Source organism: Momordica charantia (assembly GCF_013281855.1).
Source record: "Momordica charantia cultivar OHB3-1 chromosome 2 unlocalized genomic scaffold, Mcharantia_2.0 BLBB01000002.1, whole genome shotgun sequence".
Taxonomy (NCBI): domain Eukaryota; kingdom Viridiplantae; phylum Streptophyta; class Magnoliopsida; order Cucurbitales; family Cucurbitaceae; genus Momordica; species Momordica charantia.
Window position 1 is genome coordinate 79,415 of NW_028275160.1, and position 24,087 is coordinate 103,501.

Sequence of the window (24,087 nt, forward strand, 5' to 3'; positions counted from 1 at the left end):
TTTATTAGAAAATTGAAAAGAATAAATCCATGGAAAAATTAGTAGAAGTTGCAATATAATCACATCTATTAAATTATTATATTTTGTCTCGTTAAATTTACCAAATGATCCATAATCTATAAGATAATTCTCAATTTGGTCCTTAACCTTCTAATTTTTCAATTATATATTTGATGAAATAAAAAAATTATTAAAACTTGTTAATAAAAAATTGATACATTATTAAATTATTACTTTGTTAACATATTTTGATATGTGAACACATCATTTGGATGATATTGGACACATAAATCTTAACCTGCCTATCATCCAAATTTTAACCTGTTTTTTCAAGTAACATGTCAAAATATGTTAATTTTGAATTTTAGTATTTTAAAAGATTAAGGGTCAAATTAAGAATTTTGAAAGAGTCATATGAATAATCGCCTAAAGTATTTTGGACCATTTGGCACAGTCAACCTTTCTTTTTCTTTTTCTTTTTTTTTGTCGATATTAAAAATGGTCTTCCAATTTTAATTTTAGTAGTTTTCTTTTCTTTTCTTTTCTTTTTGGGTGGTTAAATTTTAAAATTTTTGTATTAAAAGAAGCTGAATTTTAATTTTGAAGAAATAAAAGACGGAATGGTACGTAAAGCTTCTCTTCTAAAACATATGATATTTTGATTTTAAAAAAATGAAGAATAAAATAGGAAACATAGGTTAGAAAATTAAATTGTAAAAACTGCAATACTTGTCCAAGTTTAAGGCAAATATCAAATGTGATAAAATTGAAAGTTCTCAGATGAAAATCTATATAACTTGAAAGTTTAGTGGTCAAAAATGAAAATTTCCATTAAATTTATCTATGATTCCTCTTTCCAACACAAAGAAATGTAGTGAGAAAGATATGATTTGATTATAAGGCACATTAGGCAGAAAAAGAGAAGGTGCATCAAGATATTGAAGGGTGAATAAATACAAGAATGTCTTCGTTACTAGACTGAAAATAGCTGTGAAAATGCATTTAATTCAGTGGATGAGTAACATAGGCAGTATTATTAACTTATTAGATGAAATTAAAGGTTCGGATAAAATTTGAATTTTTCCTAATACATATCATAACAGTAATATAAATTATAACACATTAAAAGTTATTAAAAAATTTATTATAATATAAAACATTCATTCCACATCCTATTTTAAATATTTCTGGATATATTGCCTAACAAAAAAATTTTAATTCTAATAAAAATACGATTTTTATTTACTTCCAAGCACGTTATTAAAATGTGTAATTACAAATCATTGTTTTCACCTGCCACTGGACTGCATTTATTCCATGACACACGAGGAACCATCTGTTCAATTTGATGCAGGGTAGTATGATGGAATCTTTATTTCCTCCTTGCTTGCAATGAAATAGCATAATGTAAAGAGAAACTGAAATGCTTTAAAATTCATACATAGCACCAGTATCAGCTAGTGAACATACCAGAACCATGCCACAAGTAAACGAGTATAAAAAAGAATACCGTAATCATTAGTATGACAAATCAACGGTATCATCAGCTCTCTCCCTTCAAGGACACATCACCAAAACAATTGGGCAACTACTCTCCATGCAATAAGAAAAGTAGATTAAGAATCTTGAGGTGTCTCAAATCTCGTTGGGGTGTCAATACCCATCATACAGCAAAGGCCTGATATTAGGATTATAAGCAAAACGATCCCCTGCATAGATGGAAACCGGAGATAAATTTAAGCCAGAATAACAACCCATTTAAACAGTCAGACTCGTGAAGTGAATAGATATAGTGCAGTTTCCTCAAAGTTCAAGGCAGGAAATTCATAGCCAAAAGAGGCATATATATGATCAAAGTTTTGTGAAAAGGAATTGGAGCTTTATCTAAATTAATAGCCAAATGGATAAAATTCAGTTTCCTGAAAGTTCAAGGCAGGAATGCTGCATCTAAAATTTGTAACATTCAGCAGCATCAGAAAGAAGCTAAACCAAAATGAAGCCAAATATAATCGCATGCCACTGCTTCTGTTGACAAGCAATTATCTGAGAAATAAGGGGTATTATTTCTTTTTTTTCTTTTTTTTTTTTTTTTTGATAAGAAACATAAGAGAATATATTCATCAAAAGAAAGGAAATACACACTAATGGCGGAGGGTAGAGAACCCTCCCCAAAAAGCTATACAATCGCGGCTTTCCAATCATGTATAATCAGATGAAAACCAGTTACAAAAAACCTTCTTTTATAAGTGGTGTGTTGAGGCAGGGGTGATGAGATCAATGAAACAAGATTGGTCCAGAAAATAATAAACTAAATAACATGCAAATCTATTCCTAAATCCTGATAACGAAGCTACAAAAAGAAATGCCTTGCTTTAGTCTCACTACCTCCATAAACAAAGAATCATTATCCGTGGACAAACTAATTGGTCATGAGGTCTTCCTTATGTTTATTGGATGTAAAGTGCCTATCTCCTTTTGTAATTCTGAAAAAGATATATATATTAAACATGAATTAAATTCTTATCTAAGAAACTAAAATAATCAAAGACTGTTTCGAAGTAAAACCCATTGACAGCTATACGCTTCCTCAACTGTGCAAGAGATTTTATCCCCACATTGCTGTGTTTTGCGATTAAAACATGGAAGATGGAAACCCACTTGTCCATGGATTGCCCATGCTTGCAGAAATTACCTTATGTCAAAGGGAGCAACATTTGAGATTGGTCCATAGATTGCCCATTCATGGATTCCCATGCTTGCAGCAATTTCTCTTCCCCCGAGAAATGTCAAATCCATATTTCATAACTGGAGAAATGTTCTTTTCCTTTTGTTCCCCAAGCCAATACCTCCACTGAATTGGCAAATGACTTTCTAACCGCTTAAATGGTGTTGTTACCCAAAAAAGAAAAATGATCGGCCAGTGTTGGCGCACCCGGGCGCTCACCTCAAGCGAGAGGCGAGGCGATTTCGCCCAAGTGCACCTTGCAAGGTGCCCAGGCGAGCACTTTCAATTGGGCGCTCGCCTCGGTGCGCCTCTCGCCTGAGGCCAGGCGACCTGGCCTATATATATATATATATATATTTTAATTTTTAATGTGTTTTTTCTTAAAAGAACCTTTCTCCCTCGCAAAATACCTCAGTCCACAGACCTTAACCATTCTCTCTGCCTCTCGACATTCACCTTCACCACCCTCAATCTCCGACCATCGTCCGCTCCCATCTCTGACCATCACTGTCGCCGCTCCCGTCTCTAACTAAACTTATTGAATTTGGTTGTTTTATGTATCTTGTTGACATTTACTATGACACTATTTTGGTATTTATTTTTTAAACTATGTTTATTATATAAATGTATGCACTATATATATAATTTTTATTTATTTATTAAGGTACGCCTCGCTTCACTCGGGAGTCGCCTTTGTATCGCCCCTCGCCTCAAGGTGATCAAAGGGCTTGTCGCCTTGAGGTGCGCCTGAAAACACTGTGATTAGTCTAAGGCAAAAGACCAATAGATTACAAGAAAGCTCTCTAATTGGTACATATATGTCATGGATAACAGTTGGTAAAATCTTGAACTCCTGGCCCAACCTCGAAAGCCCATGGAAAATGAGATGCTCTCACACCACCCAAATCTAGAAGATCTAGTAGAGCTTCTCAGCCACACCAAGACAGCCACTCGAGCGCAATTCCTCAGCCATCTCGAGAAACAAACCAAGTAATATTCTTTAACATGCTTGAATTCAGGAGGATGTGCAAAGTTCCCAGACCTACATGGACTTGTCCCTAGAACATATAATGCTCCTCAACTACAGAACTCATCCCCTCAGCTTGCTCCGGCCTAACTCTCCCAACACCAACTTTTCATTGAAATTGAATACAGCATCCATTAGAGGACTTCCCAAAGGACCATCAAATTATATTAAAGTCCGCCATGAACAAACATCCTGAGCAGCAGTCACTAACAGCTCCAATTTCCCACCAAAAAGCAGCTCTGCCATGCTGAGAGTTAGACCCATAAACCCTTATGATCCAATAAGAAAAACTGTCAGTAAGTTGGAATATGGTGGAAAGAGGTACTTTATCTCTGTATCACCAATGCCAGATGCAGAATAGCGGACGAGTAAGTCAACCATCCGTCTGTACCTCATTTTCACTGCCTGGTTCAAGAACTGAATCAGTCTCAGATATCATTTTCAAAGATTTCATTGGAATTCCATCTGTGATCAAGCTTTTTTTTTTACCAGAATGTCAAGAAGTGTTTTAACCAACGCACAGAAGTCCCTCTCTGTCAAGAATGTGAGTCAAAATTTGAACCGTCTTATTAAAATATCTGGATTATCTAGCTCAGATGAGGACCTCTCCATCTAGAATAGCCATCCAAATTCATTCAAAAACTGCAAATTTTCATCATTTAGCCTTGGCTGCGAAGGAACATATAAGATGCCTCAACTCCTTGCAGATGGCACCATCACCTATTATGATCTCAGTAAGTTGGAATTTAATGAAAAGAAAAAACACCAACTAAGGAACTCCACAGTCAAAAAAGAGGCCGCATCCCATAAGAAGAGAATATCCCTTGAGGTTCCACACGCATCCTAGGCAAGCCACCCCATGTTATGGGAGCTCCAAACAGATTTAATAGAACTCTATCACCACTCCAACATTTTGTTTCTTGGAAGGCACCGCAACTGCACACATTCACAAGACACCTCTTACTAGTGACACCTGACCCTCTAAAATTCCAAGAAAGAATTTCATAAAATGCAGGAGCCCTCCAAGTCTTTCGAAACACTTTGTTACTCATAGCTGTTTTTTTTTTGTTTTTTTTTTTTGAATGAAGAAATCAACTTTCATTGAGATACAATGAAATAATACACAAGGACAGAAGCTCTCGTTAACCCTTCCTCCTTGTCTTGTGTGTTTTGGCTTTGAACCTTTTTATAGAAGCACGAAAATCTCCATGTTTTTTCTTTAGTAACAAGCCAGAACTTTAAGAGCATAAAAAATGGATAAGAGCCAATTCCACATGGGATCCAGGAAACCAATGTTCCACCTCATCAAGATACTTTAAACCATGAACCGAGAGGACATGGGATTTGGAGGCTTCATTATCTTGACCTGGCTCCTCTGTTCTCACATATTCAAGCAAAGTAGCTCAATCAAATTCCTCTAAAGCAGGAGAACTTGGAAGAGGAAGAGAAAACACTTTTATCTCCTAATAGGTAAAGGGAACGTCCCCCCCTTTGACAAGTCTGGGAGATTTCCTCCTTGATTTCTTTTTCTCTTTTGGTTTAGACTTTAGAGGCAGAACGAGATTTTGAAGGCATGTGGCCATCTGATAGAATATTATAAGAAATGATTGGTTTAGGCTTTTTGGCTTTGGGCTTTTAGCCTTACTGTCAGAAATAGGAATTTGAAGGACCAGGCTTTCTCTACGCAAGGCTCGCAAGACTCAAGGTCAGAAGCTAAAACAATTTGTTTTCCTTTGTCCTTATCATGCTCATAACCATTTAGTTTTAGCAGAGGATTGAATGAATCCTTCGTGTGACTCTCCAATGTGCAGAAATTTACTTCACTTCACTTGTAAAGTATAAGTTATGAATCTTTACCCAACCTCCATAAGAGGGAATAATAGAAACTTTTCCATGATTAATATGGTTCCATTTCATGCCACTTTGTAAGGCAGAAAAGTATTGGATTTAGCATAAACTTATCACCAATTAATTCCTAAAAATTTGAACAAATCTTGAGCCACTCGTCATGAAAGTTCTGGCTATTAACAAGAAGAGTAGAATCCCATCTAATATTGAAATAAATAAATCTTGTTGCTCTCTAATTCCATAGAGAGGGGACGGCCATTCAACTTATTTGGAGGTTCTTCAAGAGGTTTTTGGTTGACCACTCCAGCAAAAGAACAATTGGTGTCAATCAACTTCAAAGTATATTCTTGCTTGAGCACTTGAGGATGGAGAAAGAGGATAAAGTTGTCCATCCTTCCTTAGGGACTATAAATGGGAGACTCCTCTTTGTTTGTAACTTTCTACCCCTATAGTGATTTCCCTTACGGTTGACTTTCAAAGCATTTGTGGACTGATGAGCTTAAGGCAAGGTCAAAGAGAGTGTCAAGAAGCCCCGTGAGTTTAGACTCATTAAGGGCAATGCTATAAAGTGTCACTCCTCCCTTTTTCTAGGCAGGATTCGTTCGTTTTCCCGGTCAAATTCAAGCATAAAGATCTTGTCTGAACTGCACATCTAACCACATCTGCAGATGCAACCATTGTTGTCGAGGTTGCTAGTGAACTCTATTAAGGGACATGAGTTGAGGACGGGGGGAGGGGGGGATGGTGTTTGTGGAGGGAGGAACAAGAGATAATATTTGGGTCTTTCTACCTTTTTCTACTCTTGTTTTTTCCTCTCTTAACTTACCATGCATTTATTAATTACCTGGAAGCCCTACTTTTGTACATTTATTAATTACCTGGAAGCCCTACTTTTGTAAAGGCATCTTATAAATCCATATCCTCCAAGAAGATTTCTCTCCTTTCTAGACTTCAATAAAAGTACAAGGATTTTGCTCCGACCCCCAAAAATTGCCCGTGCTATTGTAGTCTTCATTAAAGAGATTACTTATCCGGGTGATAAATTTTCCTGTCATTTTAGCTCAATTCAACTCAAACAATTAAATTTTCATTGAAGAGATGAAAAGAAACAAAAGTTCAAAATACAAATCCGAAAAGAGGGACCAAAAAGAAAATAACAATAAGAAAATTGACAAGGGAGAAATTACTTTTAGCTCTATTTTTTTGGACATTACAAATCTTACCATATCATTCTCTCCTATTTATAAATTTCAATATCAACACAACACCATTATCACTTGCTATCTAGTACTATCATAATACATATTATAAATTCAGAGTAAATTATCCACATGGTTTCAACTTGCAACAACTAACCAGGCTTCCCAGAGCAATTTTTTAATAACTTCAGTTTTTATGGTAGGTTTTGAATCTGGCTAAATTATAACGAAATGTTATCTGTCTAGATTATCACAATAAAATGAGTACTTCGTGCTAAAATAAGTCAATTGTGTCTACTTTCATATAAGGTGAGGCCAAAATAGACAAATCGCAAAGCAAGAACATCACATAATAACTGTTAGTGACTCACAACTAAGAGACCCTCGAGAAGAGATGATTTAATTTGGCAGACTTCATCACAGAAATTTGCTGATTCAACTGATCCATCTCCAGAGGAACCTTCAGCAATGAATCTTTCTAGCTTCATATAAGAAGGGCGAATAGACCTAAAGGGATCAGATACATAAAGAATTTCGTACTTTGCCCCAACATGCTCTGCAGAAGTCATTATCTCCAACAAAGTTTTGCCTACAATAATTTCAAAACTCAGAACAAGAATTTTATAACATTATAGCATAACATCAATCATGTTGTTTATTCTAATAACCATCTGAAGATAAGAGTAAAATGGGTCCACCTACTTTCAGAAGTCCATGAATTGACTTCTTTAGGAGAATAAGGACCTCCATGACAGAAAACCACCAAATCTGTTTCTCCCTTCCGCTTCTTTTCCATTCTTGAAGCCATATAATCCTATTTATTTGATATAGAAAAACTACATAAAAATATTATAAATCTTCTAAGGAAACCAATGACTTTAATCATGTGAAGACATTTACATTAATCGAGTGCAGTCTTTGGAACGATTCATCCTCAAAAGAACACAACTCCAAGAAAGCACTATTGTTGATTCCAAGGTCATGCCCACATGATTTTTTAAACTCTGAGACCAATAAATTATCGATTGTACCCATTTCCGGTGTAGCCACATATGGGAATGACATTGAAAAGTTAGACCTTGAAAAAGAGACCTGCGAAAATGATCTTAGATTTAGAGTTAAAACAAAGACGTGCAATTTTAGAATTTACAGAACAAATTGCTTTTGCACACCTTAAGCAAGTCCAAAAGATTTGGATCCACGTGCTTGCTCAACATAACATCTGACTCCAACTATGAAAAGTAAAAGACTCGTCAAAACCAACATAAAACTGCATCAAACTATTATCCAGAATGGTACAAAAACTATTGGCACTTGGCACGTTAACATAAGAAAAAAAGACTTTTTAAACTAGCATCATAAGCCGAGTACAAACAAATAAATAGTTCTAAAAAAATATACAGAACAACGTTAATTGCATAAATAGATAATTACAAAAGTCACTAGTGTATTGTGCATCCCCCTCACCATTGTACTGTGCCATTTGGAATGACTCCTATCCTAAGAAGATCAAGTTCTTCCGATGGGAAACAAGCCATCTCGCACTAAACACTCATGATAAGCTACAAAGGAGAATGCCTTACATGTGTCTTTCTCTTTATTGGTGCCCTCTCTGCAAGCAGCACAGTGAATCTATTGGCCATATTTTCGTCTCCCGTGAGTTCTCGACCAAAATATGGACTAGAATATTGAACATCTTTGGTTTGTCAGTCGCTCTCCCCACTGATATGCCCTTATTGCTAGCGTCTACCCTCATTGGCCATCGTCTCAATAATGAGAAAAGATGCATCTGGCTACACTTCATTTGGGCTCTTCTCTGGACCTTATGGATAGAAAGAAACTAGCAGATTTTTCAAGCTAGGGCACGCTCTCATCACCTCCTTTTTTAATTCATAGTTTTGCTGTTTGTTACTTGATGTAAATGCTCTCCTATCTTTCATCATTATAGTTTTGCTTCATTATTATCCAATTAGAGGGCTTTTTTGTAACCCATCTATGGGTTCTCCGCTTTCTTGTAATCTTCCTCTCATATTTCACATATCAATGAAATCGTTTCTTTACTCGAAAAAAAAAAAAAAAAAAACCAAGTAGTTTCTTAGTTTTAGCTAATTACATCCTATCCTCCTAGCTAGAGTACTTATCTGGCAGTAATCTCAAATTCCTTTCAGCCAAATTCCCCAAGATATGCTTTGTTCACGCTAGCGCATAAAACTGTTTGCTCGTTTTGTGAATCCACCTTCAAATAATTGCACAATATTATTCTCTACTGCAGCATCCAGAACTTGAAAACCTCAAAACACATAATCCCATAATTTACTGCTAAAAGAACACTAGAAGAACACATGAAAGAGATCTTTGCCTGTATTTGGACATAGCACACACATACTTGGATTAAGAACCTAGGAAGGACACTTTTGAGCTCCTTCCAGAAATAAAATCTAGCCAAAAATATTGTAATTTTTTCAATAATAGGTGTCTAAAACTAAATTTTCGAAGGATTTCCCCCAAAGGTAGAGCAAGTACGAGAAGGGAAGTCATTCAGACTTAAACCCCACTTTTTGAGCCACCTCCAGAAGACTTTCCAAGTTTAGATTTACACCAAACACTGAGGATTTGACCCAGTTCACCTGAACACTCCAAGAATCTTCAAAAATAATTTTGACCATGTTGAATACATTTTCCGTCATGGCATCATCTTTCCATAAAAGAAGTGTATCTTCCGCAAATTGTAAATGGAAATATTTATCTGTTGCAAATGGAAATATGTGTCTGGTCTTTTCCAACTGAGAAGTCCTTAAAGTCCTTTTGAAAGCTCTACGTACAAAAAGTCATACTACAGTTTTTGTTTTTTAAATGAAACAAATGTTCATTAACTTTAGATTGAGAATAAATCTCCTCCTAAAAACTCTCCTATTAATATGAATTCTAAAATGGAAAAAATAAAAATAAAAATAGAGAGTAAATTAGTAATATATAAGCTCTCTTCAAGAGGTTTCCATGCGAAAGGTAGAGGAAAAAATATTGCATCTAATCTCTACCAAAAGCCAATAGATGAACTAAATAAATCTCCTATCTCTCTCCACCCATAGGCTCCACATAACTGTACACAATAACCCAGAAAATTTTTCCTTTTCCCCTGAAGTTTGGCCAAAAAATTTTGTTGCAATAAGACTCAAGTTTCTTGATTGATTGCATCCATGCATCCTAAAAGGATCATGAAACACCCTTCTTTTCGCTAAGAAAATGTCTATAATTAAAAAAAAAATACGATCAAATGAGGCTACAAAAAGAAAAAAAAAAGGTCAAACAAAATCACTGGAGCAATAATTTGAAACAAAATTTCCAAGAAAAAGCTCAAATTTTCTAGTGATTGAATTTAAAGTAATATCATAAAAACACATAATATCTATGATTGAGAAATAATTTTGGGAAAAATACACTTTTGGTCCCTGAGGTTTGCAGTAAGTGTCTATTTGGTCCTTGAAATTTCAAAATGAACGCTTTTGGTTCCTGAAGTTTGGATTATGTGTCTATTTGGTCAATGAAATTTTAAAATGGATCTCTAAAATTTGGAAAATAGTTCTAAATAGTCCTTTGACTATTAGTTGACTCATGAAAACTATGACATGGCATTCAACTTGCTGACTAGATTTATTGATATAAGATTTTTTAATGAGTTGTCAATGGTTTTGTTTTTTTTTAGGCTTAGGTGGCATACCTCTCTCTTTCCTTCCCAACCTTCCCTTTCAATCTTTTCCTCTTCTTCCTTCTTCTCCTCCTCCGGCAAATTGCGAGGAGGAGAAGAAACCAAATTAGGGATTTTCTTGTGGTTTCGGGGTTTTGTAGGGATCTTTTCTTCTCTGTAGCATTTGATTTTGTTTTTTCTTCTGTTGGGGATTTATTAATTGGGGATCTCTGTGTGGGATTTTCCAGGCTTTTACTCAAGGTGGAGTTTGACTTTGAAGCCAAATTAAAAAAGAAAGATGGACAAACAGAACAGAAGAAGGAAGTTTGGTGTTAAAACAGGGCTCGGTTGCTTTGTGGTTTAAGGCGATTGTTTTCCTGGTGGGAGAAAATTGGATTTAGCGATCCAGAAAAACTCTCTTAATTATTTGTGGGTCTCATTGATTATAGCAGGAGGGGGAGAAAATCAAGGACCTCTGTAATTTCAAGATCTTTTAGGTTTCCATCAAGAAATTGCAGGAGAAGAAGAAACCAAAAAATGGACGAAGAGACTAATTCTTGGCTCAGGAGAACGAAATTTTCTCACACGGTTTACCTTCGATGGGATTCCTTAAGATTGAATCTTGTTCCTTTCATCGTCGAGCTCCCTCCTCTTGCCGGAGGAGAAGAAGGAAGAAGAGGAAAAGATTGAAAGTGAAGGTTGGGAAGGAAATAGCGACATATGCCACCTAAGCCCAAAAAATTTAAAATAAAAAAAAAAAGAAACCCTTGCCAATTCATTAAAAAATCTTATATCAATAAATCTAGTCAACAAGTTGAATGTCATGTCATAGTTTTCATGAGTCAACTAATAGTCAAAGGACTATTTAGAACTATTTTCCAGATTTTAGGAACCAAGAGTGTCCATTTTAAAACTTTAGGGACCAAACAGACACATAATCCAAACTTCAGGGACCAAAAGTGTTAATTTTAAAACTTCAGGGACCAAATAGACACCTACTGCAAACCTCAGGGACCAAAAGTGTATTTTTCCTAATTTTAATTAGTTAAAACCAACTAAAAAAAACTTTACCAAATAGACCCAAATAGGCAGCATGATAATGTAATCCTTCTTTGCTGTGTTCATTTCAATAAATTTCCTTTTCAATTTCTTATGGTAAGGATCTATAGTTTTTTCCAGCTGATCAAGTCGAAACAAGGAAAATGCGAGTGGGTTTCCCTTTACTCATCAAAAGCAACGAATTAAAAGAACGACCTCCGTCTAACAAAACCCTCCTCCAAATGCCACTTGGAGTTTTTGAGAATGACCTCTATTTCTCAGATATGAACTTGGGATTTTCTGAACAAAATAGAAAAGAAGGGAAGTCAAGTGAGGATGTCAGAGGAAGTCAGTGACAGCAGCGTCGACAAAGTCTACTTTAGAAGATAGACGACAAAGAAGAAATGGGGAGGAGAAGAGAGAAAAAAGGCACATCATAAAGAAAAATATAAAAAATATACACATTTTTGCTAACTCATTTAAAATTTTCATGTCAATATAACTAATCACTAATTAACTATCACGTCATCTTTCAATTACATCAATTAATGGTCAAATGTTCACGGACCTTTTTTTTCTGACAAGAAATAACTTTTTATTGACAGATGAAAAAGAAAATTGTTCAGGATACGAACATCTGAATGGTCACTAAGGTTTGAGTTGGGTATTTATTTGGTCCCTAAGGTTTCAAAAAAAGATATTTTAGTTCTTGAGGTTTGAAAAATGGTTTTTTTTTTTTTGAACAAGATACAAACTTTTTATTGATGAATGAAAAGGAACAATATTGTTCAATGATACAAACTCCCATAGGAGTGAACAAAAAAGAAATAATTAAAATAAAAGAAATAAAAAAGCCATCAACATAAAGAACCATCATTAGAGGGGAGGGGAGTTATAAATGTCTCCCAATTCATAAAAAGCATACTAGGAGAATAAGAAGAGAAGAGATCAGAACAAACACGCCATTGTGAGGCTTTGATTTGGCTATTAAGAAGCACTCTATTGGAGAAAAATTCTTGCCTTCAAAGACACTTTGATTTCTTTCGAACCACAGGAGAGCTTTTATTCCAAAAGCCCAAAGCAAATTGGCTTTAGAGCTTGCTTGCAAACCAATGAAAAGCTGTAATATAATGTGAGGTACCTCCAGACCCATTAGACTTCAAACATTGATCAGAACTTCTCCCAACAAACCTCCGCATAGCTACATGAAAAAAGACATGTCTTTGGGATTTTCCATTTGCCTTGCACATTAAACATATCGATGTCTGCATCAATGTATTAGGTATTTTCTTTTGTAACGTCTCTGAAGTGTTAACTTTGCCCATGAGAAGGATCCAAACCAAAAAGTTAACTCTCTTAGATCCATAGGATAGAGAAAATTTCCTTAGGAATATTAGAGATCGGATGCTCGGACTTACTCAACGAACGGATAGAAAATAAGCCCGGGACCTCCAAACTCCATACCCAATTATCTTCTAAATCACTGACGGAAATAGAAGAAAGCAAGGATAAAAGATTTGTCAATTCAATGACTTCGTCATCCTTCAAAGAACGCCTAGTAGGCAGCCTCCAAGAAGAACCAATGCTATCCCAAGCATCCGCGGCAACGAAAGGATTTTTTTTTTTTTTTTGAACAAGAAACGAACTTTTCATTGATAGATGAAAAGGAACATAAAATGTTCAAAGATACAAACTCCCTGAGAAAGGATTAGAAGAGATCCTAAACATAGCTGGAAATCTATCTTTAAGCAATACATCTCCCACCCAAAGATGATGCCAAAACAAACTCCTTTCACTATTCCAAATTTTTAAATAGGAAAACGATTCCACTTGCATCCATGCTTTGAATATGTTCCTCCAAGGACTTCTTCCTGAACCAGCCAACTTAGGCAAAGTGCACCAACCACCAAAATCAGAACCATAAATACTAGCCACCACCAGCCTCCATAAACTTGGATTCAACACTATAACGCCACCCCCACTTGGCAAGCAACTTCTAGCAAAATTCCCAATGCCAAGACCGCCTTCTTCACGAATCAAAGAAGTTATGTCCCACCTAACTAAATGTTTTACTGAACCTTTCAACGAATCTCTCCAAAGAAAGGATCGAACACTTTTCTCCATTTGCTTGCAAATTCGCATAGGAACCTTGAAGAGAGAAAAGTAATATAATGGAAGATGTTCAAGAACCGATTGACAGAGTCAATCTTCCACCCCTCGAAAGTTGGTATCGCTTCCATCGATCTAACTTCTTCGTGATCTTGTCTTGAATAGGGCTCCAAAAATTATCATGCTTTGGATTACCCCCTAACGGCATATCCAAATAATACAACGGAAACTTTTCAGCTTTGCAACAAAATCTAGAAGCCATTTGCTGAATTTTCTAAATATTCATATTAACTCCACTTAGAGAAGACTTCTCCCAATTAACCTTCAAGCCCGAGAGCCATTCAAAGGCTTTAATTGTGTCAAACAAAACAGCCTGCATTTTCATCATTATCTTTGTCAGACAAGAGTGTATCATCAGCAAATTGCAAGTGTGAAATATGCACTGAATTCCTGAAGCCATCTTATTTTGCATTTTTGAATTAGAATCCTTTCCTCACTTATATATAAGTCGAGTAGCTTCTATCTCAGCAAACTTCTTTTACCAACTTCCTCCTGATTTAACTTTGAACTTTCTGCCTTTAAATCGATCAGATTAATTTCCTCAATGATTTTATCCTCTAATGCCTTTCGGACTGCCTCATTCTGATGGTGCCATTGCTTGAGTGAGATTTCAGATTCCTTAACTTAGAAGAGATCACATAACCTTCTCATCCATACAAGTGATCATTAGAAAGTTTAGATTCAATCAAACTTACACAATCTTTGGCAGATAACCATGTATTAAAGAACCGAAAGGGACATGGCCCCCAAGTTGAATCCCCTGCATCCAGAAAAATGGGAAAGCAATCTGAGGTGATCCTTTCAGCCCTATAGACTCTGGATTTGCTTAAAAGGGAGACCCAATCGACAGACACACAGAATCTATCTATCAGCGAGTGAACACTGTCATTTTCCATCTTGGACCATGTGTAGCTTCCATTAGAGAGAGAGATTTCAACAATCTCTAAAGCTTCAATCACTTAATTAAAAACTCTCATCACCTTTGAAATTCTTCCACCGGAGGATCTGTCCCCTATCCACCGAGTCAAATTAAAATATCCTCCCACACACCAGAATCTATCAACGAACCCCTGAACATCTTTGAGCTCTTTCCAAAGAAGCTTTCTTTCTTTATAATTTGTTGACCCATAGACATTTGTAACACACAAATCCTGAATATTACAAAAAGAGATAGTGATTGAAAAAACACCATGAAGAATCTCCTGCAATTGAATCTTGCTCTCATCCCATAAAGTAATCACCCACCGATGTTCCAACAGAGTCTAACTGAGTCCAGCCAATGTCCCTTGAACTCTAGAGGGATTTTATAATGGTTTCATCAGTATGTTGTAGTTTCGTTTCTTGTAATAGGAGAATATCAGGACATTGTTTCTGAATAAACTTCTTAATCTTCAAACGTTTTTTATAATCATTGAGGCCACGAACATTCCACGAAAGGATTTTCATTGAGGATCAAGGGTTGGAGCAAGTGTGAGACCAACCGAATTAAAGAAGGGGGAACATATGGGATTGACGTATCACTAGGAGAAGGAATTGAACTCTTCTTATTAAACTCTTCTTCTAGTTGAGGCAGCTTATCAGACGTAGGCCTTATTGTGTCAGTTGAGGCTTCTTCTTCCAACCCGAAAATATTGTACAATACTTCTCCAAAGGAGAATTCCCCTGAATTACTTAAGAACTCTTGCTGATGATCTTCAAACGGTGTGACGTCAGGACTACTAATACTGACTTCAAAATCCTCTTCATAATCTGAAATTAGATCTTTCTTCGGTGTTAAATTGGCCAGGGGATTAAAAGAATAAATCACACCAGGCTTTGCTTGATTTACGAGACCACCATCATCATAATTACTATTCTTTTTATCACCAACGGTTTCAAATGATTTGAGGAGATTTGAGCAAGGAATATCTTTCAAATCTTTTGAGACCAATCCTTTCGGAGGGAGACAGATAGATTTTTGCCTAGTATAATGAAGAGGAAAAGGCGCAATTAATTTCCCTCCTTTTTGCCCAACTGTCTTATTAATTTCCTCTGATGAAATGTCCTTAACTGTTGCTAGAAACAAGGGATCTTTTTTAGTATTCTCCGTTAATTTTGCCTCGAATTTGTTAATTGAAGATCTTTCGCCTCCTCCTTCCGAATTATGAGAGGATAACGTATCACTCTGTTTGCATATCTTCTCTATCTTTTCAGATTCCTTTTTAGAAAGCCCATAAAAACTGTTGCTATTAATTTCCTTCTGAAATCCAAGAGAATTCGAAAAAATCTCACCTTGTTCTGTTCTCTTTCCAAAATAAACATCCTTCCTATCAAAGTCAGAAGGATTTTCTAAGAGACCAGCCGGAATCGCTCCTTCCTCCTTTTGAAGATCAAGGGACATCTCTGTATTAGGCTCGGCCCTTTCATAATTAATGCCGCCTTTTTCCCTGCAAGAATTAATTCCCCAGTTGTATGCCCCAGTTTGCAATCAACCGCCTCGAATTCTATTTCGATTTCCTTATTTAAGATTATTTCCATCCCCCGGGACCCTTCGTCTACCATATCAATCTTTAGAGGATCCGACTATTCATCTTCCAACATCCTTCTACATCTTTCAATGTCCAGAGGGTTTGAAAGAGATTCAAGATCCATGCTAACAACTGGCTATGGAGGCCTATTGGCTGAAACCCTAATCTCAAAGGATCCAAACTTCTCATCAGCAAATGGTCGCCATGGCCGAAATTAAGCCACAGAAATTCGGTTGAACTTTAATGTAATCGTCTTCTGCTTCCAACATATTAAGAGTCTTTGAAGACATTTTCAGCAACCCACCTAATTTTATTCCAATAGCTTCAAAAGTAGAGCGAGTCCAGTGATACAATGGAAAGTCCTTAATGGTTAACCAACCACCATATCCATGAATAAACTCTTTTCTATTATGCAGGTAAGGGCTTCACATTTCAAGTTTAATATGAAATTTTCCTATCTTTCTCCAGTTTCCAGATAGCTCACAGGGTTTGAGAACTTATTACACAGTCAAGAGAGAATTTTTCTTTTAAAGCCTTGGAAATCGCATTCCAATCGTCATGTGCACACCCCTTAGAAACCACCATAAGGCGATTCCAATCTAACTCCGGCACTTCTTCTTTTTGAACCCAATAAACTTGACCTTTGTCAACTTTAGACATCCTTCTAATAATGCATGCGGCCTTTGCAGGCTCTAACTCACATTTTCCAGCAACCACATCGGCATAAGACCTTCCATCTTTAGGGGTCGACTGCAGGACAAATCTTTCTATCATTTCCGTAAACCCCTGGTGAAGCTGTTTCCCTACTTCAGCAGCATTCTGCACAGTAGAGTTTCGATCATTCCTTACCATCTTCAAAGCTTGAACTTATGTAAACCTGATAGAGAAAGTTTTCAACATCTTCCAAAATACTTGCCAACCATCACTTTTCGATCCAACAGGGACAAGTACTCTCTTCCTTCCACTCGTAGAAGGCCATACCACCCATTCTAAGAACCAAATTGCCCAAGATCATCACGTAACCGGAAGAATAAGGAATCTGGTATCGATTGCTGATTAACTTCCAACATGTGATTTTCGAGCCATAAAAATTGAGAACAGTGCAAGGATATCACAGTTTTCCTTGTCACATCCTCGACCATGAACATATCATTCTCAGCCCAAATACAGAAGAAGGAACCATCAATACAACAACTACTGATTTCCATTATGAAAACCCATAATGAAACACGAACGATAAGACTAAGATCAAACTAGAGTCAGGCTAAATCGGAAACTAACAGCAAAAGAGAGACCGAAAGGAAAAGGAGGGAAGGAAGAGAGAGGAGAGAGAACAGAGTATTTTTTACCAAGCTCCCAAGAAAAATGGTTATAAATTATATTTTATCCTAAAAGAAAAATCTCCATCCTTCTTGTCATTATCTCTCCCCCCTCCTCCTTTCTTCACCTTTATCTCCTCTATTCCCCTTTCCTCGTCACCCTTATTCCCTCCCATAGGTCATCCTCCCTCCTTCCCCTCCCCGTCGCCATGTACCCATCTCTCTTCTCTTTCTATTTTTTCTCTCTCAAACTCTAGAAACAACAAGTACCCCCAAAAAAATGCCTATTTCGCCAAAAACCCATATAACCCAAAAGAAGAGAAGAAGAAACACTATGGTGGGACAAGAAGGAGGTTGATTAGAAGAGATGCCAAATCGAAAACTCAATTTGGTCCAAAATCAAAGAGTGGGGCGACGTGGGTTTTTTATTTTCTAAAGTGAAAACTCTTTTTTTTTAACAAGATCCAGCCTTTTCATTGATGTATGAAAAGGAACAAAAATTGTTCAAAGATACAAACTCCCGGAGGAGTGAGAGAGAAAAATGAAAGCAAAAGAAAGAGTAACCAACACAAATAAGAATCACAACTAATGTGGAGTTATAAATGTCTCCCAATTAGAAGAAAAAAAAAAACCTCTCAATTAGTACTAGGAGAGTTAACAAATAAATCGGAGAGAGCACACTATTGAGAAGCTTTGAACTTAGCAAGGTTGAAGCTTTCAAGTGGTGACCTACTTTTTCCTTCAAACACCCTTTGATTTCTTTCGAACCATAACTCGGATAGAATAGCTTTGAAGTCATTAACCCAAAGAAGACTAGATTTTGGAGGCAAACTCGACCCAAACAACAATTGAATAATGTTCTAAAGTGAAAACTCTTGAAGGTAGAATCCTAGATCAATCAAAAGCTTGGATAGTATCATACCTACTTTACAGATTTTTTTTTTTTTTGGATAACTGGGAGTCGGAGCTTTGCTCCCCTATACCTAGGGGCACCCGCACTCCAACAAATATCAAAATATCAAAATTTCTAACTGATACGACATGCTACTTTTTCCATTCATTCCTTTCAGGACCAGTCGTGGTCTTACAAACTCATAACGAATCGCAATTTTACCACTAAACTATATCCGCGCCTCAAGGTCGGAACCCAGGAGAAATCAAGGGCTTTTGGTATTAAGCTCACCAAAAGGTTCGAACTAGAGACCTCTAAGACAGTATGACCTCTAAGCCAGTATGACCAAGAGACCCCAAGCCCTTCCCAACCGATCTATCCCTTTGGGGCATACATACTTTACAAACTTAATACAACTATTTTGCTATGCTCTCTTTTCAGTCTTGAGATCTATCATTTTTTTTTAACAAGATACGAACTTTTCATTGATAAATGAAAAGGAACAAAAATTGTTCAAGAATACAAATTCCCAAGGGAGTGAAAGAAAATAAAAAACAGAAAGCAGAAAATTTTATAGCAAAATTAGAAATGAGTTATAAAGGCTCCAAACTATATTCAATGTCTTGAGATCTATCATAAATTCTACTTGTTTAGAAGAGGGAAAAAAAGCTTTAACATAAGTATCTACACAAAGATCGGAGAGGACAAGTTCTTCTCATTAAATCTTTCACATGGGATTCTTCCTCATATCTTTCCAAATTCCACGACTGGAGGTCTATTGCCTTCTTACATCCAAAAAAAATCATGAGAAAGATAAAGTAAATTTATAAGAGTTTATATATCAAACCAAGATAGCCCCAAAGAACTTCCCATTAGCGTAATAACTTAAAAGAGGTTTGCAAAGGAAGCAGATGACCTCATCAGGCAATAGGGCTTGAGAAACAGAGGTTGGTGAAAGGAATGGAGAGAGAGGTGAAGTGAGTTTTATTTGTCCATGGCAAATGAGGCAAAGGAAAATGAGAGATTCACATAAGGCAGCATGGATTCCATCTAAGAGGAAGAAAAGCTAAGATTGAGCTCTATTTTTCATCTTCTCAGCAAAGGGCGGGAGCTAATTTCTCTCTCCTCCATCTTCACTCATCTGGATTTTGGTGGGTGTGTCAATGGATTCTGAAGGGGAGGGTAATGGAAGGGAAAGGGAACCGACGAGAGAGAAGAGAGGCGATGGGAAAGAGGAGTGGAGGAGGGAGAAAGGTGAAGCGAGGAGAGAGAGACAGTGACCTAGCCCATAGGAGAGAGAGACAGTGACCTAACCCATAGGAGAGAGATTTTCCTTATATATGCCATGTCACTTTTTTTTGCCCTATCGGCTTGCCACATCAACTTTTCGTCTAGTTAGGTAAGGTTTTGTTATTCCAGTGACATTTTAAACCCATTTCTTATAACCCGGGGAGCTAAAATAATGCTTTTCGAAACTCAGGGACCAACGTGACTTATTAGTGAAACCTCAGGTCCAAAAGGATAATTTTCCCTGAGATAAAATACAATGAAAGATGAAATAGACCAGACAAGTTCACAAAAAAAAAAAGAAAAATTACAAGATGAAGGGTGGTAGATCTCAAAATCTGTATATTCCTACCTCTGAGCCAACAAAGACTATTGCAAGATCCACTTGCTGCTCTACTTTCTTCCTCGTGCACTAAAGAGTTAAACAATGAATAATATATAAATATGAGGAAATTAATCAAAAATTAAAATAGAATATACGAAAAGCCCAAAAAGCTAGCCTTTTAAAAGATTAAAAAAAAAAGTGCATGGGAGGTCATTTTGGAAATCTAATGATAGAGAACTCTATAACAAGATTTGAAATGTAACAAACACCAGAATATTTGACCAGCCCCCTTCATATAGAACAGACTTTGCCAGCTCCCGTGGAGAAATAGTCTGATAATTAACAGATTTCTCTAGGATGTTGTTTGAAATCCTGCAGACACACAATACAAACTATTAAATCATGCAAGGAACAACGACACAACGAATATAACACGTCTATTCTTCAACGCCGCCCCCCCCCCCCCAAAAAAAAAAAACCAAAAAACAAGATGGAGAAAAAATAGACCAGTTCATTCCTAATAAAATATAATTAACAAGAATAATCAGTGGGTAGAAAAAACTAACCAAATCAACTGATGAGAAGATGAAAGAAACTAAATTACAAGCTTGGTATTTGAATTTTGAAAGTTGTGTTTATTTAGTCTTTGTACACTAAATTTTCTTTGCTATATCCTTAAACTTTCAAGCTTATGTATAATTACTCCATGCATTTCAAAAAGATTCTAATAAATCCTAAAATTGTCAATTTTGTGTAATAATAGGTCATTGTCATTAATTTTGTCGGTTTAATACTCATGTACATGATGATTATCATATTTAAAAATTACGTAGGTTAATTTAAGTCAAGTCAATAATATGATGGAATAAGAGTAAACTCACAAATTTAACCTCATGGATCTATTAGGCATAAAATTCCTTTTATAATATTTTCAAAGTAGGACTAAATTTTTTTTTTTTTTTTTGATAGAAAGAACAATGTTAATTTAGGATGATTGAAAAAATACACATGAGCAAAAAAAAACACCCAAAAAGCAACCCATAACAAAATGCGAAAATGAAAATTACAAAAATAGACTCCAATTCAACAGAATGAGAAATAAACTATAATCATAATCATTGAGAGAAAATGAAAGAATAAACAAGAGGCATACAAAAAACAAGCCCGACAAAAGGGGAGCAACCTATAAGATCGAACCTCAATCCAAAAGAATGACACCTAACTGATAATTACAAAAGAATTTAGACACCGAAACCCAAAGAGAGGTATTGAATCTAACCAGCTCCCAAACCTCTCCCAATACCTCTCTACTCCCCTAAAAAAAATTTTATTCCTTTCACACCAAGCACCCCACAAGATGACAAAAACCAAGCCTCCCATAACGGGAGCTCAACTCCCCTAAAAAAGAAAATTTATTCCTTTCACACCAAGCACCCCACAAGTTGACAAAAAACCAAGCCTGCCATAACAGGATCGCTCTATCCCGAAATGGCAGGAACCACACCTCCTCCAACAAAGCCCTACAATTCCTATTGCCCGTAAAAGAGACTCCAAAAACCTTTAAAAACCAATTCCAAATAAGTTAAACAAACTGACAACTCCACAAAACATGATTAAGATCCTCCTAAGCATTTTTGCAGATGACACACCACTGAGGCGGCCCCAACAATGAAGAATGTCTCTGAATACGGCCCATGGTATTAACTTTCCCATGTAAAACTTGCCAAGCAAAAAACTTAACCTTCTTCAGAATATTTACCTTCCAAAGGGAGGAAAAATGAGGTGTCAAGGGGGAGGGACGGAGCACTCCGAAGCTGAAAAAAGAAACTACAAGTGAAACCCAATGACAGGTTTGGGACCAAGACGTAATGTCTTTCCTCCCTTACAAAAAATGGGCATCCCCTATCAAAGCAAGCAAAGCAGTAACCTCCCACGCCTCCCTACCCATCAAAGTATGACAGAGACCCAAAGAAATGGAAGGATAATTTCCCCATGAGCCCAAAACAGGGGCCACTAAATGCAGCCTCATCCTCAAAAGGTGGTATAAATGCAAGGGAATAGGAGGCAAAGGGGCTTGTCACCCCCAAAAAATCTTTCTAGAAATAGGTTTCAGTACCACCCTCGAAAGCAAGAAAAAACAAACCGAGAGAAGATGGGAAAAATAGAGGAGATAGTCTTCCAAGAGCACTTACCAGAAGTCCTAGGACCACTATCTGAGACCCAAACAAAAGGATGCGACCCATATTTACTTTCAAAACAGTGTGCCAATTAACCAAATGAGAACCTCCCCCTTCATCCACCCCTCCCACAAAAAATCCCTTGTGATCTTCTCCAAATTGTTCAAACGGACACTAGGGCTTTAAATAGAGACAGGAAATAAATCGAAATCCTTCTTAATACTGATTCAATAAGAGTGATTCTCCCTCCTATTGATAAGAAAGGGGCTTTTGAAACTGAAGTCCGAAAAAACAAACTATTTGAATTATGACCTAAAGGGAGCCCAAGGTAAGAGGAGGGGAAAGCTTGGACCTCACACCCCACCTGGGAAGCCCAATAAGAAAATTTGGAGCTATCAAAGGCTCACAGCTAACCCCAAGCAAAGAACTCTTACCTCTGTTAATCTTTAGACCAGATATTGCTTCGATGAACGAAAGAAAATGGTTTAGATTAATAAAGGAGATTTCTTTCCCAGAGAAAAAGAAGAGAAGAGAAAAAAATCGCTAACTATCCCTAGGTAGCTTCGCTATGTAGTGTTTATACTATGCAATACCAGCCAAACTAGCAGCAGTATCATGTGAACATTAGTTTTACAAGCTATTCAGCTCTTAAACGAACTCCTCAACCACTCAAGCTGCCAATTATTCACCTTCTAGGAAAATCCAGCAACAGCGCAAATAACGAAACAAGGATTCTTCCAAAAAGTAATTAAAGGGCCTCAAAAAGTTAGAGACGGTTGATGCAAGAACGAAGACATTGATCCTGACGTAGGTAGCCCAAGAATCTCTTTCGTACCTAAAGATAAACTTAATTTATTCGTCACTCACGTGTTGATACACACAAAATGCCACATGTGGCATAAAAGAAACATGGGAAATCAAGCCGCGTACTCATTGCGATGGTGAGGAGACCAGAGGAATGCAGGAACAGTGGATGGCAAAGATGATATGGGTTCAAATGTCGCTGCAACCTGGATAACAACAAGAAGCAAACCCACCATAGGCACGTCCACCTTCTTCATCTCTCTGTTTCTCCACATCAACAAGAGAAAAAGGTAAGTTCGGAAAAAATATATATATAATTTACTAGACGAGATCTATTTGGCAGCTGAAATTCATATACCGGAACCATGGGTAATTCAACAGATCTGAACTTCAAAATTTTCAAATCAAGAATTTGCCCTTGAGACAACGAGATCGATTTAAAATAACACATAAAAAAGTTAAAAACAAAACATGTAAATGTCATGGGAAAGAGATTCCAAATGAAATTAGTCTGCTTACCAGATAATCAATACCGAAGTATTTATGAGTAACCCTTCCTGTGGTCGCTTCTCGACACTGGATGTGTAATAGAAAGGATTTATCACGGTGATCTCTTCGGGGCAGCGGATCAGAAAGCAAACACACCCGATATTATAGCGACGACACCCCAATGGACCAATTTTGTAAAAAGGTGTAATATTCTCTTTAGTCCTTTTTTTTTTCTCCTTTCCTTTCTTTCCTGCCCAGGCCAATCAATTAGTGATCCTTTCTTTTATGAAAATAAAGTAGTGCTTTTTTTTTCCGTTCAAATATACGTTTAGTTTCGAATTTTCAATAAAGAAATTTATTCCATAAACTTTCAATAACTCAACAATAAATAGTGTCTACTAATTTCCTGAAGGTTGGAGTTCGAAATCCTCAAACTCAAAATAAATTATATTTTTGTTATTGGGGTTTAGATTTAATCTCTCATTTCAAAATTGACAATTTTGATCCTAGATACTTGGATTGGATTTGATTTCTATCGGGTGATTGAGGTTTAAGAAATACCAAAAGTATCATTTTTTTAAATTTGAGAGACCAAA

General features: G+C 36.5%; 1 protein-coding gene across 2 annotated transcripts; it reads right to left on the reverse strand.

The window, feature by feature from the left end:
- Window positions 1–1,361: 1,361 nt before the first annotated feature.
- On the reverse strand, window positions 1,362–23,754 carry LOC111021187 (uncharacterized). Of its 2 annotated transcripts, XM_088120520.1 has the most exons (9): window positions 23,522–23,753; window positions 23,129–23,263; window positions 20,291–20,393; window positions 20,049–20,108; window positions 7,972–8,031; window positions 7,700–7,891; window positions 7,502–7,613; window positions 7,171–7,388; window positions 1,362–1,709 (listed from the first exon to the last, which is right to left on the reverse strand). In XM_088120520.1, the coding sequence occupies exons 2-9, from the start codon at window positions 23,257–23,259 to the stop codon at window positions 1,617–1,619; spliced, it is 969 nt and encodes a 322-aa protein (XP_087976646.1). In that variant the 5' UTR covers window positions 23,260–23,263; window positions 23,522–23,753; the 3' UTR covers window positions 1,362–1,616. The 2 variants fall into 2 exon arrangements, with proteins under 2 accessions (XP_087976646.1, XP_087976647.1); XM_088120521.1 differs by lacking the exon at window positions 20,049–20,108 and having other exon boundaries at window positions 23,522–23,754.
- Between the last annotated feature and the right edge of the window lie 333 nt (window positions 23,755–24,087).

Coding starts and splice junctions, on each gene's coding strand:
- LOC111021187 (XM_088120520.1), bottom strand. CDS start 23,259: ATGAAGAAGGTGGACGTGCCTATGGTGGGTTTGCTTCTTGTTGTTATC. Junction 20,109..20,290: donor GGGGCTGGTCAAATATTCTG/GTGTTTGTTACA, acceptor TTAACTCTTTAG/TGCACGAGGAAGAAAGTAGA. Junction 8,032..20,048: donor TAGTCTTTGTTGGCTCAGAG/GTAGGAATATAC, acceptor TACTTTTCATAG/TTGGAGTCAGATGTTATGTT.